Raw genomic sequence first — 20182 nt, forward strand, 5'->3', positions numbered from 1 at the left:
GCCACGACCACGAGTCGATTTTACACGTCGTTGAAGGTTAAATTGTTAAAATAATAATAATTTCAAAGTTAAATACATTTAACTGAACCAACACGACCGTTGTAATTTCCAGAAGAAAAAATTGGTAATGAAAATTAAATTTTGAAAAAATTATACTGCTTTGAATGAAATAAAAATGATTTATGTAATATAGCTTCAGATAAATAAAGAAATACGATTCTCTAAAGTGTAATTCGATTACCGTGAAATGACATATATATGAGTTTGCGTTGACCAAAGTCAGGATGAAATATCGCGTTAGATCCAAGTGTTTATTGAAGCATCATTGGTGGGAATGCGTGAGTAGAGAATGCATGGCGACTGATGTGGGTCTGCAGGTCGTTAGTAAGCATTGACACGCTTCTAGTTGCGCGACAAGAGCCTGAGAAAGGACCTTGTCTTCCTGCGAATGCGTGTGTTTTCCGGTCATTGACACCAAAATCTCTCGGCGAACGGCCCTACGACGACGAGAGTATTCCAAGTGGCTGCCGCCGCGCGAATCATGCTGGAAAAACTTGGCATTTCAGGGTGCGCTTGGTGCAAAAACTCACCCCATTCGGTGAAGTAATCCTGTATATCCTTCGTACCTACCTTCTCCAATTCCAAGGACCTTCCTTGTACGTAAGAATTTCGCGCATTCTACGCCGGTTACAACTTTTACATTTTATTACTATAATACCTTTATTCTTTTTTCTCCTCCTCTACTCCATTCCTCTTCTTCTTCATCTTCTTCTCTAAGCTACATTTTATTGGCTGAATTTTGTAATAACTTTCCAATGCAATTTCATTGGCTTTGGTATAAAATTAATATACTAATATCATATTTTATCGCGAAATAATAAAACTCGTCGATTAATTACCATTTAGCCTCTCCAAAGTGATGAGATGATTGAAAAAGGGTCGCTCGAGTACAAGCTAATTCAAGTTCTTGAGCATCAATCACGCAATCTTTTTACCAGACATCAAAAGCGGCAAAGTAATTACTGATTACAGCTAATTAACGGTTTCATACTTAACGTTAGACTGACTTCATTACGTAGAATCAATGTTTTACAACCATTAGTATAATCAGTTCCTGCCAATTACCATTCCACTGGTCGTATTGCTCGATTCATGTAAGATTATATTAGATCGTTTTCAAGCCAATTTATTATTGAAATTATCATGAGAAATAAAGTAAGCTAACGTTACAGCATTTACCTGGGAATCTCATTATTTCTCTATTATCGGTAAATGAAACGTTCACGAGGCACATCCGTCTTTCTATCTCCTAAGATGTATTTAATCTACATGGTACCATCAAATTGATCTTATCGTATAAATTACTATCCAATGACCCAATTTCTGAAGCTTCTTGTATTACCATTGTGCGTGTGGACCACAGTACCTATAACTGTAATTGAAACGACAACATGATTATTAATCCGTTAACCTTTCTAGACACGCAGACACATCAATACAGTTAGGGTTAAAAAATAAAAAATAACTTGTATCGAGCAGAAAAAATTGCCACACTAATAATTCAGTAACTGTTGATTGTAATAAGATTTTATATTGATTTACAAGCAAATCCATAATTTTTCTAAAAATCTCTCAGCTACTCTTTGGATTTGATTAAATACAATCAGTAAATGTTTTGCTTCATTGTATATTACAATTACAAAAAGGAATAAAAAAAATATACCAAGATTAGATTACTAAACCCCAAGAAAAATATGTATATATTATTGGTTTCAAGTTTCGAGGCAATAAAATTGCTGATTATCATGATCCATCGGATATAAGCTCGATCTTATACGAGTGGATCGTAATTGAAACAGAAAGATAGTGGAAAATGAAAGGTGGTCAAAGTTTGGCGGGTGGCAAGCGAGGTTATAAGTGCAGGACGTCAGGTAGCGATAAGAATATTGAAAGGATCGAGCGTTAGCAGCTCGACCGAAACCAAAAAGCTTTATTCGTTTCTCAAGTTTTACGGTCCTCGCGATGAGAAAACCGGTTGCATTCGTCCAGCTATTTGCCTGGTGGATGATCCTCCTCGGGATTGCACGGCATCTCCGTTTTTGTTCCTGCGAGATCTTCTTCTTCGTGATGCAATGCGTGCAGAGCAGGCCCAATCTCGTTACGCTTGAGCAGCCGATTGGAAATTAACTCGCCTGAAAAATATGATTATTGTCACAACAACAACGCGCGCATAATTTTATTGTAAATAAATTAGAGATTGAGCAATAATACGAAGATAAAAATAAATAAATAAAATGGTCAACGGTTGGCCTTGCCCTTGTCGCATCCTTCTTCCGCTTTAAACACTTACAATCACGAATCCTCTCATACGTGCTTATTGATATCATTATCATTCTTGCGATCAAGATTATTCATCCCGCACGTAGCGATAAAATTAAATTCCCCACGTGGCTCGACCACCGCAGCACCTTTAATGCTGATTCTCCGGACAAAATTCTTCTCAGAGGCACGATTTTATATTATACTTATACAACAGTACTGAGGTGAATAATACAGTTTTTATAAACGAATTATTGTTTATTTATCAAACGAAAATTTAAATTGTAATTGGGATTTAAATAATACTAAAGTAGTATATATAGATATATTGGTAATTTTTTAAAACGAATGCGAGTTGTCTGGAAATGTGCGTTAGCAGAAAAACGACGCAGTCGATGGGAAAGATATTGCGAGTTTACGCACACATCCGGTTATACACGGAGAAGCCTGTGCGTTTCTTCCTGCAGACGAGCAAACCGGAAGCATTGTCGATCACCGATCAGAAGAACGAGCGTGATAGTGCACTATAGTACCGCTAGCACATACATACCACAGTGTGAATAAAATGATCGATCACATTGAAAAATCTCTAAAAAAAAATCTGTAAAACGCTGCACGAAGCAATTAAAACTTTTATAATGTAGACAAATTTTTTTAGAGATATTTTATAGACTCAATAATTTGTAAGGAATAATTTTGGTTAAATTCACAAAAACTCAAATATTAGCAACTGCTATTTAAATAATTTTAAAGTGATATATTTAGATATACTGGTAATTTTAAAACGAGTTCGAGTCGTCTGGAAATGTGCGTTAACAGAAAGACGAAGCAGGCGATGGAGAAGGTATTGCGAATTTACGCACATCCGGTTGTACACGGAGAAGCCTTTGGATTTCTTCCTGCAGACGAGCGAACCGGAAGCATTGTCGATCACCGATCATCGAAAGAACGAGCGTGATATTGCAGAATAGTACCGCTAGCACATACATAGCACAGTGTGAATAAAATGATCGATCTTTGAAACATCTCTAAACAAAATCTGTAAAACACTGCACGAAGCAACTAAAACTTTTATAATGTAGACAAATTTTTTGTAGAAATATTTTATAGGCTCAATATTTTGCAAGGAATAATTTTGGTTAAATTCAGAAAATACTTTACAACTATTAAACATTCTTTAATACAATAATGAAGAAATTTGTTGATAGAATGAAATATGAAATTTTTATTATTATAGAGGATTATTCATTGCATCGATAAATTTTGTTAATTATTGTAATGAAAAATGTTTAATAATTGCAAAATATTGCCGAGTGTAATTTCCTAGATGCATTTAATTTTGAATTGGAATTATTAGTAAATTAGGTAAAAGAGAGAGTGATGTAATTTTGTAATAGCCTATAGGTAATATCAAGATACCAATTACTCAGATTGTTAGCACCTGACGTATTCACCCGTAGCACAGACGAGCGATTAGCAGAGGCATATATAGCTAATTCGTGAAACTGGCATAACGAGTACTCTCTCGAGAGAGTCGGAGACTCTAGGTCGAATGATGGTCCTGACCTTTCGTCCAGGATACATCATCACCGCGGAGTGCAGATCTGCCACGTAAAACAGCATCAAAACCCAACGAGTATAATCTTCAAATCTCTAATCATTATCTTCAACGACTCGGTACGCTACGCTATTTAAATTTGAATTGTTTACCCTGCAAGGTTAATCGTTCAATTATAAATCTTATATATTACACGACCCCCTGTAAATTGGATTTTTTTTGTATACGTACTAGTTAATTCGTTTTCTTTCTTTAAAGTATTAGTATAGGTGAGTTATTCAGATAAAAGAAATCAGCAACGTTTGTATCGGTTCGTTTCTCTCTTTATCGTTATTTAAATAGTCAAATCAACTTACGAGTTAATTAGTTTCTTTTTAATATCTTAGTAAAGGAAAGTGAATGAAAAACCAAACAAAAAACATCAGTAAGATTTGTATAACGAATTGTTTCACTCGTTACTATTATTCGACTGGTTAAATCAATCGTGCAAAATCAGTTGAAATTCATGACCGCAATTTTCTTGACGAGATGCTGTCGAATGGACAAAAAAGCTATATAGTTAACGGTATAACTCTCGGACGGTCTGCTCGATAACTTCAGATTTGGTATAGCCTCGACATTTAAGAACGAATTTTTCATATTAACACGAAATCTAACGTACACTAAGGTATACAGCACGTAAGATGATGATTTTACGAGAAAGAAAAGGTGATTCATTGGCAGTCTACATCTATTTGTATCTGTCCATCATCGCGGGGGGAGGCATTTTTTTCCAATCGTCGCAGGATCGATTTAATGAGGAATCGATAATAAATAACGCGCATTCGTCGAACGTTCGAAATTATGATTTGTTCATTGGCACGGTGCGTTCATCAACAATGACCTTCGAACTTTCGACACGTGCATGGTCTATCTTGAAATAATAAGGCTCGATCGCGCTGAAGAGACGAAGAAAAGAGAACTCGAGGTCGTAGGTCGCTGATGGCTTGCAGTCTAGAAGCTGAGGAACTTTTGCTATCCTACATTTAATACACAGATGGATTGGCTATTGTGCTCATTCCACATCGACACGGCTATACCCAACGGGAAAGTATAAAGTTTGCCGAAATCGTAAAAAAGCCGTAACCAATATTGCAGGACAACATCGCTCGTGATGACCGTGAAGCGCTCTAAGGCAAATTCGATTGATCCCTGACGAATTTATGTCTTTTAGAAATTATACCTGAATTTCACAATGGGATTATTCTTTTGTTTTTTCTCCTCTAACTGGAGGATCGTTTAGTTATATATATATATATATATATATATATAAGTGCCTCGTAAATATATTAGCCGGACGCTATATAATTAGGCAGCATTAAATTTTATCGATTGCTAGGTACACGGTCGAAGAGAAAAGATCCTGCAGGTGATCCATTGTTGAGTTTGATTGCCAAAACTAAAGAGGACTAGAGTTTTTAGTGGGATATTAACGGAACGGCGCGGCGGCGCTAACCCCGAGGGGCAATTTAACATCGGCCGGGGGAGGGTAGGGGACTCTAGATATAAAGGAGAGAGTCTCGTGCTCCGGGGGCCCAGTACCGTTCAAAGATGCAGACTGCCGGGATGCTGACTGGTACCAGGGCCATCATTCTTCTAGTGCTGCTGGTACCTCTCGTTGATTTCGCTCGTGAGTAAATGGAACCCCGAAATTTTTGCTATCCAGCATTCGAGCTCTTCGACCACCTTGGCCTTTGCTTCCCCTTATTCCATTTGACAAATATTATTTAGTGCTGTGCAGTGTAAAATTCTCACGAAAGATCGTTTTTAGATCGATATAAGAGAAGAGTGCAAATTCTATACATTCCAAGTGCCAATTTACTCAAAATTACGATTTGTTCTTAAATAAATTCTACGTGTCAAGGTCAATAGGCCTGAAAACGTTCCAAGTGCTTAACTCGTTTAAAGGTTTTCTGCAGCACTCCAAATTATATGGCGTTACCATATTTCACAAGATCATTTTATTACTTTTTTAAAAAAAGTAGCAAAAAGCACGTAATAGGACGTTTGGAATTTCCACTCTTAATATGTATGTGATCGATTTTTCTGCTCTTTTGATAATCGAATTAGAATAAAATAAAAACTGTGAAACTCAGTAGTATTACTCTTAGCAAATATTAATTCAGTTATCATACAAATTTCTTTATTCAAATGCACCAATTAATTAGAATTCAATGATTATAATTTTTGAGAAAATTGACACGATCCAATTTTGAACCTTAAAAATTTTTAATCTAATATTTGAGGTCTTTAATCACCTCAGCTTCTGCTTCCTGATACCATTGAAAAATATGATTTAGTGCTGTGCAGTGTGAAATTTTGAAAAAAAAATCGCCTTTGAATCACAAAATATGTACTCGATTCGTATGCTCTATTATCAATAATTGAATTTTAATCAAATAAAAACTGTGAAATCAGTGGTATACTTATAATAAAAATCAATTCAATTACCATGCAAATTTCTTTATTCAAATCGACTACTTAGAATTCAATGTTTACGTTTCTCAAGAAAATTGACATATCCAATTTTCATAGGTGCACTTCCGCTTCAAACTCTACCAAGCATTCCCGGCTATATCCCGGTATACATTAGGTACGGGGACCAACCATTGGTAGATATAAATCCTGCCCTGGCCGAAGCTTTCCACGAAAAAGAAGCCCAATCAAAGGTATTAAATCTTCGCTTGTGAGGAACTGATGCTACACAGTCGTATCAAAGCAATAAAGCGAATAAAATTTATTACAAAATTCCAATGTGTTTTACACGAAAAATATTTGCATTGCTATATAGAGTATCCGGCTGACGAAAAGCTTTCCGAGTGATATAGATCCAACGCTTCAAGAAGTCAGCGAGGAAATCAATGAAAATAAAGATGTGTCATATTCTGCGGTTCACGTGCGCCAGGTAGAGCTAGGAAGATCCGAAATTAGTGAGAAATACGGTGCTGCCGTTGTGAAGCCTCGGGAAAATCTGGCACGAAGAAAGCCAATTCCATTTGTGGCAGTTCTGAAAACAGTACGTAAGATGAAACGTGTTTGTATATACGAATAGAGTGAGAAAAAATTCATAATTCTTGAAAGCGTATGAATGATCGTATTCGATAATGATATATACATTCAAGGACCACATGTTTGTCAGTATCATTGGATGCAATCGGCTATTGTGTTGCTGAATCATTTAATATTCATCATTTAGATAGATTTTTTCATTAAAAATAGGAATTACTTCACGCTACCTCGATAAAATCTAGCAATATAAGGTATTGGACAGTTCTGCGAAGGATGCGCTTCTATGAGCATAATAATTTGGTATTCATTGATTCTTTTTCTCTGATAAAATCTTGTAAGTTTATTTTGAAAGATTATTATCGATTGTTATCAAAGTTTTACTGGAATATATGCGTAATGTATAATGTTACTTGTATAGTATACATTTTATTTGTATTAAGTCTGTCAATAGTTTGATATATTTTTTTAATGTTTTTTTTTGTTGATAATATTTCAAAAATTTATTGGTTAAAGTTTTATTATTTTACAGAGCACTAATATAACAGAGCAGAATAAAGGGGACTTGGAGTTACGGATAAAGGAAGCAGAAAAGGTTCTCCTAACAGAACCACAGCAAGAGAGTGCTATCAGCGCATTGTCTCCATTGAAAATAACTTCAGCTGAAACCGATGTAAACCCTGCAGTGGCGTACCTCCCTACAGTAACAGCTAAGGAAACTTTGGATGAAGCAATATCAACAAAATTGGACGAATCGGCTGATGAAGAGCCGCCATTGAAAATCCAACGTCCCGAAGGAATTTTATCCAATGTTTATAAAATTTCAGAAATCGATGAGACAGAAAAATCTAATGATGGAAAACCTTTGAATAATAATGAATACACTGATAAGACAATCGACACGAAAAACAGTATTGAAAAAGAAGTTGAAATCTCAAGAAAAAAACTAGAAAATGGGGCCAGAAAGAGTCTGGAACAAGAAGAGGATGAAAGTGTCATTAAACTGCAACGACCTTTGACGATACTGTCGAATGTTCAGAAAATATCTCCGATTAAATCTGAAGCATCTGAGAGAAAAGAAAAGGATGATGTGCCATCGTCTTAGAATATAATACAAAAGATTATAATCAGTTAACAATCTAGTATCATTTATGATTAAAATAACTTTTTCGTGACGAGGCGATAAATACTTGTAAACATATACTCGATCCGTAACGCAAAGACTTATTTATAAAAATTGTGTATGGTCTGAGCCAAGTTTCATTTGTTTTTTCTAAATCGCTGCTCACTGCTCTGTAAAAAATGCTACCACCTTTATATTTAAATTTCTTGGAAAAATGAATATTCAGTGAAAAAAAAGAAGAAAAAATGAATATAATAAAATTTCTCCTTCAATTTTTTATTTAATTTTATAAATATAACAGCTTAAAGTAATTAGCCTTAATTGTTAATGTGAGCAAAGTCAAATCCTACATACATCTTTGTTTTATAATTATTGAAGATATAGATAATACAACAAAGTTTAAGTTTTTATTTGATAATCACTTTCATTGACTTTTGAGATGAGCTGGGCTGAAATCCCAGCCAGACAGGTTTACTTCATATTTATATAAGGTTTACAGCAATTCAAATAATTATTTGTAGTAAAGTTGCTATCCTTATGAGTGTACAGGTGGGCGCAAAGTTTGAAGTTAAAAATACTGAAAATAATAATCGAAACATTTACTCATAATTGGGAATATCAATGAGAAAAATAAATTTCGCATCGTTTACAGCAAATTTGCATCATAATATCAACAAACGCAATGTCCACAAAATCTTGCAAACGTTCCATAAATTTTGTGTAGCAAAATTTAGATAAATATGAAGTAAATTTTACTACATTTCTTGTAGTAAAATGTAGACAAATTTGAAGTAAATTTTACTATATTTTGTGTATTAAAGTGTAGATAAATTTGATATAAACTTGCTACATTTCGTGTAGCAAAATGTTCGTACAATTTACTGCAACCTAACTCTACATGTGTTATAGGTAAATTGCTATGAAATTTACAACTTAATTTTACGACAAATTTACTTAAAATTTATTTAAATACTATAAAATAATATTACAAAAATAAAGTATGTTAAAATATTATAAAATATTAATTATTTTTTTAATCGCTTAAAGTATGGGCAGAATCGTTTTCATCAGGAAACAGTTCCTTTTCCTCGTCTGCACGCTTCCGTTTTTGCCCTTTTTTATTAGTACCTCTTGCATTCCTCGCTATTTGTTTATATGATCTCAATGCTTCTTGGAAATTTGACTTGAATACATCCCTATTAAATTTATCAAGTGTTTTAATCTTTTTGGCAGCATCTGTGGAAATAATAATAAAGGATTTTTTGCTACGATTGCGCATCATATTGATAAAAATTGAATAATTTTTCCTACAAAATACTACTATTGAAATAATAAATATATATGTATTACAAAAAGAAAATACTTACCGATTGCTTATATTCCTAGGGTTCCCTAATAAAACTGCTCACTAGTACGAATAGAACTTATCACTTTTCACTTCATCGACCGATGAACACCAAAGCGAGACTAAACAAGTTGAAGAAATTGTAACTCATCAGAGTAATAATTTTTCTGAGTTATTACGCATGACAGTTGCAGTTTTTTAAATTAAGTTTTTGTAAAATTTTCATCTACTTTTGAAAATATAGAAAACTTACAAAATTGAAGTAATATTTAGTAGAATTTTATAATATAACTTTTGGTATTGAAATTTACATCATGATCTATAATCACGTTTAAAGCAAATATTTGTTTCATAATATCATGTTTTATTTACATGTATTTTATACAACAATATTGACTCAAGATGAAGAAAAATAAACTTGTTATAAAGAGATTACATTTTTACATATTAGATTTACAACATATTTTAGATATGCCTTGTATTAATATTGTCTCTACTTTAAGAGTAATACTTATTTGATGCAATAAGTGGTAAATAGGTTGATTCAACAAAATCATGCAAATATCGTAATTATGTTTTTCATCAGATTTGCTACACATTAAGCACCAACATTCTGTGTCAAATTGATGATTGTCGAAGCAGCAAAATTTATGCAAAATTTAGCAAAGTAATTTACAATCATGTATATTAAATACATTTTGCTCATAAAGAAACAGCAACTTTACTCAAATATGAGTTCAATTTATTTGTTTCAAATAAGTTTTCATTAATTTGCTGTAATGTTTGAATAAAATAAATTCATCATGTCATGTCCGTTATATGCGAACTGCTGGGGATGTAAGATTTAGCAAATTATTTTACAATAAACGTCTTAAATACATTTCGCACATAACGAAACAGCAACTTTACTAAAATATGAGTTCATTTTATTTATTTCAAATAAGTTTTCATCAATTTGCTGTATAGTTTGAATAAAATAAGTCTATCACGTCATGATCATCATGTACGTCTTGCTGGGTGAGGTCGATGATCCTCCAAAAATCTGACACTCGTCAAAACGAATTGTTTATTCTGAAATTTGCAATTATAAGCAGGTAAGTAAACCCGTAGTTGCGGTATGTAAACTTTTTGTATTAAATTGCAATGAATCTTCTGTTTACTCATCCCAGTAGTCTTCACATTAATAGGATTGAAATCTAATATTTCGTCCAATTTTTCTATCCTTTTTTCTTCATTGTTTTGTCCGTTCAATGGTTTATTCCATCTACGAAATACTCTCTTCTCGGTATTTTCACTAGCTGCTATTCGAATGTTAGCAAGTTTCGATAATTCCATCAGGAAATTAGAGGAATTTCTCCTCGTCGAGTTTCCTTCGTTTGAAGTATTTATACGACGGAGCTTCCGTTGGTTATATCCAAAATTATCGATGTCATCTTGTAGAAAACGAGAATTTGCTGCTGCATTGACCATTTTATTCGATGAGACAGTTAAAACGCTCTGTAGTGTTTGTTTGGCACTTATTGGACTTTTGCTTCTCATGTTCAACGCTAAACCCTCGCTGTAAACAAGCGAAGTCACTACGATAAAGATGTTTACGCCTGCGATAAATATAAACATATTCCGAAGAAAAGAAATACAACGATTTTAGTGAAACCCGTTGAAGAATATCCGAGCGCAGTTTTCTTTAAGACATAATATCCGGCTTAGAGCGAGTTGTTAGGCATACTGACTCTGCCGGAAAAAATAACGTTCACGTGAACGCACGGATGAGCAAGGTGCGAGAGAAGGAGGGCCTCTAGCTGCTTTTTTCGTTTGCCTCCTTCCTGCTTTCCCGTACACTACAGTTTGAAGTTGTCTCTTGCTTCTTTTATGCCACTGCGTTTACACTGCATCTACACAGCTCTCCATCTGCTTCTATACCTTACTATACCTACGCTTAAATTTGACAAGCCCAGTTGGAATTCCATAACGTTGACTTTGTGGCTCTCTATACCTTTCTGGATTTACCAAAATTTTTAAAACGAAAGATACTCGGATCAGAAATATTTTAAAATTGGAATAACTGTTTTGTAGTTTTAATTTCAATCAAATTTATATCCATTAAAAATACAAATGGCAATAATTAATAAATGTATTCAAAAAAGCAACAATATTTTAATAGTATAATTTGCTGTTGGATCTTTAATTGTAGTATTCAAATATTGTTATGCTATCGTTAATGATATACTAAATACTTGTAACATTTTAGAAATGTAAAGAAATGCGTTAACAAACTTTTTCTTTACAATATCATGTGATGCAATAGAATATGTTTCTTGAGGATATCAGTGACAGGCGAGTATTCTTGATTTGTCATTCAAAATACGTTTGATAGTATTTCATTTTTTCAATGAACGAAAATAAAGGAAAAGTTTTTGGTTCCTGCATAATAAATAAAAATTAGAAGTAAAATGAAAAAAAAAAAGGTTTGTAAGAATTAATACTTCACGGATTACGCAGATGGCGTTGTAAGAATTTTGGATGCAACCGATGCAGCATATGCAACGTGATGCAACGTAGCCCTTGAAATGCAATATTTTCCGAATACACGCAGTAATGTTTAAAAATATGTTCTGTTTAAAAAATAATCTGCACTTTTTCAATTATTATTATCAAACTACTTAAGGTGACAAACGCTATATTTATCTTTTTAGAGGATATCCCATCTCCCATTCGTATCGTATGCAGTAAGGCAAGCGTCATACAGATCGAGTTTGGGTAGCAAGCAAGCATAGAGTAGAGTAGGGAGCAGTAGGGAGTAGGGAATGACAGGATCAGAGGAATAAGAATTCCATTCCACCATTTCCATCTATGTTGTGCTCTAACGGGAATTTTGGCCCCCCACTTTATCTCCTATGCGCAATGCTGGTGAATACCTGAGAGTTATAGTGGGGGGTCAAAATTCCCATCAGATCATAACACTGCATTCCCCAAGTTTCAGGTTTTACCCACCGACACAGACCGATCGACCATCATATTCCAAAAGTGCCGCACGATGTCAACAGTATTCTGTAGGCTTTAGTTAAGCATTTTTTCTCAATTCTCCTGTTACACGTGCAGGAATAAAAATGCAATACATACTGATACCAGTCTTGCAACGATAGCGTTACAGGTACGTTCAAGGATTCTAGACAATACAAAATATAGACTAGAATATTAAATATAAGAATATCAATTGTTGAAAATAATTACTTATACAAATTCTACCAATGATGTTCCTATGTGTTTAATACTCTATTTTGTATATTTTTCATTGTGCAGAGACTTTTACACTTCTGATAAACTGAAATATGATGAAAAGAAAAACCTTGTAGCAACGGATACTTATAATAAGTAATAGTTTACTTTCATTTGACAACTCTTAATTTTTATTAAGTTATTTAATTTAGATTACAAGAGAATTTAACATTATATAAATATAATAAAACTACATGGAACAGAAATATAATTAAAAGCTTACAATTTTTCTAACCTCTAAATTTGTATAAACATGGATCATATTAATATTTTTCAGTTGGTATATTTGCAAATTGAAAAGTTTTAAAGAAAATTTAATAAAATGGCTGGTCAGCAACATCCTTTTCAATCAGGCTTTCCAAATGTACAACAATCAGCATTGCGCAATCAATTTGGGGGAGGACAAATGGTATCTGGATTAATGGGGCCTCAACAAGGTGGTACAATTATTTTGTGTTAAATAAAATATATTGAATTTGCATAATAATGGCATGTTTTCAATTTTTAGGTATGGTTAATCCTCAACAATTTGGAGTTGGAGTTGGTGGGGTAGGAGGAATTGGTGGTGTTGGGGGAATGAATTCTAACCCAATGGGAATATCAAATGCTCAACAAGTATTGGCACAGCAACAGCAGCAGCAAACAGTTGCAATGCAGCAGCAAATGCAGCAACAAATGCAACAACAACAGATGCAGTTACAGCAGCAGGTTATGGCTCAGCAAACAAATCAGGCTAATAATCAAGCTACTACACCCCAAACTCCTGTACCACCTCCACAGCCACCAGCTCAACCTCAGCAAAATAAGGAGCTTAATACTGCCATTTTGTGTAGATTTGGACAAGAAACAGTACAAGATATCGTTACTCGAACATTAGAGCTCTTTCAAACCTTAAAAGTTCTTGCACCTCCTAATGGTAATTTATTAAGAAATGTAATTTAGATTATGATCAAGAAATATAATTACATTATATTTTAGGAACTGTGCAAGGAGCAAATATATCCAATGAAAAGAAAGGTAAAATACAGGAACAGATAAAGATGATAAAGCTATTATTTCAACGTTTGAGGTTAATATATCAAAAGTGTAATGAAAATTGTCAGATGCAAGGAATGGAATACACACATATAGAAAGTTTAATACCACTAAAAGAAGAATGGGATATGAAATCTGATGAAAAGAAAACTTCAGAGTCATATAAACTTATGTGCGAGGAAAGTAAAGAAATTATGGAGGTATGTTAAATAAAGATAAAATATACTAATATATATAAACACTTTAATTAAAACATCAATTTAAAGTTAACATATTTAATTTAATTTTTAGCAAGTAGTGTTAAAAAATAGGCATCTCAAAGAAATAATCGATCACTTAAGGCGCATCATTTCTGAGATTAATACAATGCTAAATATGCGTAGATCTTAGGTGATGCGGTTTGTACATATGTAATTGTTTGTATAAGTTATTAAAGGTATGTGTTCATAATTAAAAATATTATTTCTTATATTGTTTACGAATAAAAGAAGACGTTTTTACCTTTTCATAAAATCCTTGACCTTCCTAATTTTCTGTAAAATTCTCAATATCAAAATGAATTATGTCACTAGTTCTTAAAATAGCTTCCGGAATTTTTCCCATTGGTGTTTCCAGATTTCGTACGAAAACTTCTGAGCAATCAACATCACATCCTCTGAATTCAGCAGTAACTTTAGTGTTTTCATACATTTGAAACTTGGCTTGTTTACCTGCAAAAATAATCCGGTATTTTTAACCCGAAGTGTATTTCATCAATGTGTAACAATTTTACTTATAGTTTTATATTTTTATATAAATTGTACTTTTTTGAACAATCTTCTCACTCAACTGCAAGTAATATGACATATTGGCGCCATTTTCAAGTAATCTTTGTCATGCACAATCAAAAATTTCATTTGGTAATATTGATAAACTTTTGTTAGCTATAAATAATTCTGAAGTTTCCTCTATTGATGACAATTATATCTTACTAAATAATATTAACCAAAAATGCACTACGTACCAACAATACCCGTTATCACACGCAAAAAACGTTCACGAAGAAATGAACGGGCTTCTTGTTTTTCCGGTGAGGTAAAATCATATTCGCCTATAATATCTTCATTCGTCTTGCTGTCAGATTGTGCTTCAATCATATTTTTAGAAAAGGAACTGTTAGGAAAAACGTCAAATGTCAATACACTGCAAAACAAAAACCAACGCTCAGTGTTTTCTTCCGTTGAAGAGGTGGAGCTGCTTGTCCACTATGATTTCCGAATAAAAAGTGCGCGCGCATTTGGCGCTAAATTGAAAATTTAAAAGATATCACATCTTAATATAGAATTTAAAGATAACTTTTAGTTTAAATAACACATCAGAAGATTAACCGAAATAAAGAAATCCACAAAATATAGGAAACAAAGATTCTCCTTTTAAAATGCTTAACAATTGGTAAGAAATAATTCATATTTCACTTTTAATGTAAAATTAACATTTAATTATTTTAGATCTGTGCCATCTACTGTGAAGATAAAGACTTTCATTTAAAAAGTAGCAAGGAAGCCTAAACGACTGTAATTAGCATGTTCTAAAAGATATCACTCGTGGTGGCACACATATAAGTACTTTCGATGAGGGCCGCTTATTAAATTCACCCGCAGGTTTTCATAGACAGAACAATCGAAATTTCTCTTCACTTTCATGCTGAACACGGTGCTGCCAAGATGTGTCGCAGAATTCTCCTCCTGATATTCGTCAATTTCATCAGCAATGGTAAGTTTTGATCAAGCTAAAACATTTTTTATAATTTTCATTAACACTAAACCCACCGACAACTTTTGTATACGAGTTTATTCATATTTAAAAAAGTTCATCAGACTCTCAATAGTATAGGTTTAGTGTTAATGCATAATAGAAAAGGCGGAAAATGATTAAATTCCGCTTTGATCAATATTTCAGATTTAAAATACTATGCAACTGCTAACAAAACAGGAGTGGAAAATATGAATTTGACAGCGAACCTTAATTCGTATAACAGAAGAAACGGTAAGATATTACTTCCGGTTATTGTGACTCCTTCGAGTCAAGACCAGCCGAACGCGAAGGAGGAAATGGAGAAAGAAAAAGTTTCAGCTGACGTTACTCGGAGGAAGTCAAAGTTTTTAGGAAGTTTGGCGTCGTTTTTAGTGGGTCTAAGTGTGGGTGGCTTACCACCCGCTTCGACAAATATTAAAACGCTCGATAGACTTCCGCCAGCATCGATATCGCTTAATCTGGGGCCCTCGAGGATTCATCCTTATTTAGCTGCTTTATACGATTCTTTTATTTTTCCTCTCTTCGGATATCCGCATTATTATTACCCCAGTAACGCAGGACTACTACCTTACCCTGGTCAACAGCACCCATCGATTGCTGGCGCGGGACAAACTCAGAATAATCTTCAGTCGTCAGGACAGGCACCTTCAACAGGCTCCCATGAAATACCGACGTTCGATAACAATAAACGACCCATTGAGGTATCTGACAGCGGGGAGGAATTCATCGACGAAAATAAGAAACCGGAAATAGACAATCACATCATAATTGACGATGATGAGCATCGCGAAGAATTGCGCACCCAAAACAGGAAGAACACAGAAACAAAGGTAAGAAAATTCAAAGAAAAATAATTCCGTTAACACACACACACACACACACACACACGTGCAAAGAGAAACCAGAGCAAAAAGATGCCTTGTAACCGATATCGTATACTAGGCGGACTTAACCCCCACCAACTCAATAGCGGAAGTTGGCTTAGTTGTTCAGTTACAAGGTATACTTTATTGTTTTTATTTTATTTTTTCACAAATTTCTGTTCTTTAATTATATATTTAATTAACTACAGACGCCAGTCCGAACTCGAACGGTTTCTCCATGTGCCACGTCAAAACTGCATAAAAGAAAACACGCCCAGAAGAGGCGTGAACAACCGGAAGTAGAAGAAGAAGAAGAAGAAGAAGAAGAAGAAGAAGAAGCAGCAGCAGCAGCAGAAGAGATAAATGATGTCGTTGTCGACGATACTGAGAGTTCAACACGAGCTACAGGAACGGCAACTGTGGCTACGAGTCCTAAACAAGTGACGACAAAAATGACAAAGATAGAAACGACAACGGCAAATGTGACAACAGTTTCTACCGATGAGAAGAATTCTACGAATGTAAACAATAACACCGGTGGCTATCCCCCTTCGTTCAACGGCTACTATGGTGGTAATCCACAGCCGATAGATCATCTAGAGTTCACAACTGAAGCGGATATATTCAGACAAGATTATAACTCGATCAACTATCCGTGGGCCTTCGACAGGCCTGCTAGCTTCAACAACTATTACGATAATTATGATCCCATTCCTCATCCGACGTCTCACTATCTGCCAAGTAATGTTCTGCCTGCCAAAGGAGGTTTTTCGAATAATGCCTTGCCAACTAATACAGTTCCAGTGAATGCTATTCCACCCAATGGCTTTGCCTCGAACACATTCTCGTTAAATAGATACACTCCAAATACCTTGCAGCAACCAATCAGCCCTTTCCAACCTCAAAATTTTCAAAGCAACCTCATATCGTCCAATAGCTATCCCGGCAACACTATACAATCCAATGTCTTCCTACCGAAGACCGCTGTTCCACCTAATCAATTGTTTACGGATCACATTCAGGACTTTTCCAATAACGACCTGAGCAGGCCACCTTTTGTTCAGGATAGCATAGTAAATACTGGCTTCAGACCAAGCCTGTTAAAATCTTTCAAATAACCCATCAAGTTTTCTGCTTACGTACCTTTATGTAATTCACTAAAAAAAGATTTTATACTCGTTGTCTGTGCAACTATACATATAGAATAAGTATACAGGAATAACAATACATTAGACTGTAATTATCGTTTCATGATCTATAATTGAAGAAATAAAACAGTATACAACAAGCAGATTTCCTAATGCCCAATAAATTCTTGATGAATGGAAGGTTCTGACTTAATGATACGATTATAAATGAAGAAGAAAAAATAATAGGCTGAATGGTAGAATTGACGATGCGTAAGTCGATCAAGGCCAAGAGCGCGAGTGAAACTTTTCATCTAGCGATACAGTGAAAGAGTGTTACCGTAGAGGGCGTTGTGGTATATTTGGACAATTGTTTGACGATTATACAGTTGTTCCAAAGCATTTTGCGTAACGCTACACCAGTGATGTATGCATAATATATAGAATTTCAGCACGACGAAGATTCTCGTGAGATTTGGAAGAAAAATGATCGACGGCCAGTGACGATCGCTCCTTGTAAATCGATCGTTGTATCGTCTCTTTTAAAGCTTGTCCCCCCCCCCCCCTCCCCGTCTTGATTAATCGGCGAACTTTTCTGTCGGAGCTGCCGACGACGACAACGACGACTCAGCTTGCAAGGAAGAAACCTGTTTTATTTTCGGACGAGTTTGGAGGGCTGGGCTTCTCGTCTATTTTCAGAAGGCCGACTCTGCTGGTATTGTGTCTCTAAAGACTTCGATACTTCGCAGCTTTCACGCATAATTTTTCAGCAGGCAGATATTCGTCCAATGAACCCCCATCGTATATCTATATGTAAATATCGAAAGAGCTCTCAGAGTTTCGACTTTCGTTGCGGAAGTAGACCGATAATCGTAAAGCAATTTCTCAACAATTAGCATTGATCGAGAAATCGCGGTGAGACGATTATTGTTTTGAATTCAGCTGAGAATTATTGCAGTTGTTGATCAAGGATGAGGGGGGAGGGGTAATTATAAGAAAAATGGCTACCGTAAGCTGAAAACCGAACGGCTGTATAGGCGCAAGCGCGTCATGAGTTTGTACACTTGTTGGTCGCTTACATCGTAGGCTGTGTAGCCGATAGGCATAGCTGTATATATAGGTGCTGCTCCCCGTCACGAGTACGTATTGCGTGCACGATTATGCAATCGGCTCATGGGAAACGATCGACTTCCTTCGCGGAAGCGCTAAGGCTTTTTTCGGCTGCACGATTTTATCAGGGGCACGCGACACACCGATGAAAACTTTCCTTAAAAATAATAAGTGACAGTTTCATCCTTCTTATGCTTTTACTGGACTTTTATGCGAAATAATCGCTGATTTATGTATATATGCATGTACACTTGCAGTAAATCGAAATAAACTATGCGCGTTCTCCAACTTAACCTAAAAATCGACACGAGTGTAGTTTGCGCGGCATGCAATGTACCATTCGCGTTTCGTTGATCTGGAGGCTATGTGAAAAGTGCGCCGCCAAAGAATAAGGCAAACAGTGACATCAGTTTGTCGGCGGATTACTTTTTGGGGGTAAGAGTACAAGAATCAAATCCACACGAGTCTCTTTAAATCTAAATATATATATATATATACGTATAATGGCTGCCAGGGCTGAATGCCCTGGGATTTCCGGTCCTGGACGCGTGTACTTCGTTTCTTATTTTCGTGCGAGCACTTATATCTCTCTCTCTCTCTCTCTCTTTCTCTTTCATTTTGTGTTTTTTTTTACCCGTCCTAGGTTCCCCTTGCATCCCTGTCTGGTCGAAGCTCGCATCTCCCTCTTTTCATACACACGAAACCTAATAACCTTGTATCCTCTAGGACACTCCAGGACAGTTTCCTGCAGGTTTGCAGTGAACGGGCCGGATGGGAAACCACAAAATGTATAAAACCTCGTATAATATTCGAACAGTATATATATACATACTATAATATAGCACGATGAATTAACGTGAGCGAGAAGTGACTTCGTTTGGGCTGAAAGAATTTTCTAAGAAGGAGTAAACAAACATTGGTTGGCAAGTGGTGGTTCGCAGCAGCATAGTAACCTAAATAGGTTATGTCGAACCAGTTGCGAAAGACGTATAGGTTTAAAGGGCGTTCGGATGAACGGATGTGGCAGGTATCTTCTCGAGGGCTTGTAGCGATCTTTCACGGCTGTAGAAGGGTGCGGATGAGAGCTCATCCGATATGCAGCAGCAGCAACAGAAGTAACGTTGAGAGCGTCGCGTCGAAAAGAAGAGTGGGGGTAGGCTGTAAGTAAGAAATATATAGTATAGGCACACACGTGCATCAGCATCGGGCTGTGTGGTAAATGCACCACGGTCGGGTAAGAACCCTGGCTTGGCGTATGGGGGACAACAGAGAGGAGACAGCTGTGGGGCAGCTGGCAGCGCGTGCCACAAACCTATGGGGTCTTGCCCGATCGTCAACGCGTATGCATGCACGACCATCGTATCCATACACTACTCTGCGCAAAGCTATACGTAACTATCCCAGCAGGTTTTCCAAACTTCTTAAAAGCCACGGCTTTGGTCCCACTGGATATGAAAATTCTTAATTTTCAACTCGATAGTTGGGTTCGTTGGAACCCCATTTTTGATACGGACCTGATTATTTTATTAATTCTTGTCTCTGAGTATAGTATAGAAAGAAAACACGTTTAAAACAGTTTGATGAAAT

The 20182-nt window shown here is 35.4% G+C and overlaps 5 protein-coding genes across 7 annotated transcripts; 3 read left to right on the forward strand and 2 right to left on the reverse strand.

Annotated features, from left to right (window-relative positions):
- Nucleotides 1–5451: 5451 nt before the first annotated feature.
- On the forward strand, nt 5452–8455 carry LOC136784216 (uncharacterized). Its single transcript, XM_066744761.1, has 4 exons — nt 5452–5546; nt 6452–6585; nt 6708–6932; nt 7455–8455. The coding sequence occupies exons 1-4, from the start codon at nt 5468–5470 to the stop codon at nt 8025–8027; spliced, it is 1011 nt and encodes a 336-aa protein (XP_066600858.1). The 5' UTR covers nt 5452–5467; the 3' UTR covers nt 8028–8455.
- On the reverse strand, nt 6792–14932 carry LOC136784219 (gem-associated protein 7-like). Of its 2 annotated transcripts, XM_066744766.1 has the most exons (3): nt 14705–14932; nt 14203–14411; nt 6792–6923 (listed from the first exon to the last, which is right to left on the reverse strand). In XM_066744766.1, the coding sequence occupies exons 1-2, from the start codon at nt 14835–14837 to the stop codon at nt 14227–14229; spliced, it is 318 nt and encodes a 105-aa protein (XP_066600863.1). In that variant the 5' UTR covers nt 14838–14932; the 3' UTR covers nt 6792–6923; nt 14203–14226. The 2 variants fall into 2 exon arrangements, with proteins under 2 accessions (XP_066600863.1, XP_066600862.1); XM_066744765.1 differs by lacking the exon at nt 6792–6923 and having other exon boundaries at nt 14088–14411; nt 14705–14931.
- Nucleotides 8593–11020, reverse strand: LOC136784218 (uncharacterized). The gene is made up of 2 exons (XM_066744764.1): nt 9413–11020; nt 8593–9281 (listed from the first exon to the last, which is right to left on the reverse strand). The coding sequence occupies exon 1, from the start codon at nt 11005–11007 to the stop codon at nt 10390–10392; it is 618 nt and encodes a 205-aa protein (XP_066600861.1). The 5' UTR covers nt 11008–11020; the 3' UTR covers nt 8593–9281; nt 9413–10389.
- LOC136784217 (mediator of RNA polymerase II transcription subunit 30-like) lies at nt 12410–14160 on the forward strand. Of its 2 annotated transcripts, XM_066744763.1 has the most exons (6): nt 12416–12541; nt 12691–12762; nt 12944–13103; nt 13175–13582; nt 13645–13901; nt 13993–14160. In XM_066744763.1, exons 3-6 carry the CDS (start codon nt 12989–12991, stop codon nt 14089–14091), a joined length of 879 nt encoding a protein of 292 aa, XP_066600860.1. In that variant the 5' UTR covers nt 12416–12541; nt 12691–12762; nt 12944–12988; the 3' UTR covers nt 14092–14160. The 2 variants fall into 2 exon arrangements, with proteins under 2 accessions (XP_066600859.1, XP_066600860.1); XM_066744762.1 differs by lacking the exon at nt 12691–12762 and having other exon boundaries at nt 12410–12541.
- A 119-nt stretch (nt 14933–15051) lies between the features above and the next one.
- On the forward strand, nt 15052–17624 carry LOC136784215 (ataxin-2 homolog). Its single transcript, XM_066744760.1, has 3 exons — nt 15052–15453; nt 15640–16325; nt 16568–17624. The coding sequence occupies exons 1-3, from the start codon at nt 15405–15407 to the stop codon at nt 17474–17476; spliced, it is 1644 nt and encodes a 547-aa protein (XP_066600857.1). The 5' UTR covers nt 15052–15404; the 3' UTR covers nt 17477–17624.
- Nucleotides 17625–20182: the final 2558 nt, after the last annotated feature.

This window comes from Prorops nasuta, unplaced genomic scaffold, assembly GCF_024137725.1.
Source record: "Prorops nasuta isolate Cenicafe-Biocafe unplaced genomic scaffold, Cenicafe_Pnas_1.2 PNAS00050, whole genome shotgun sequence".
NCBI classification, from domain to species: Eukaryota; Metazoa; Arthropoda; class Insecta; order Hymenoptera; family Bethylidae; genus Prorops; species Prorops nasuta.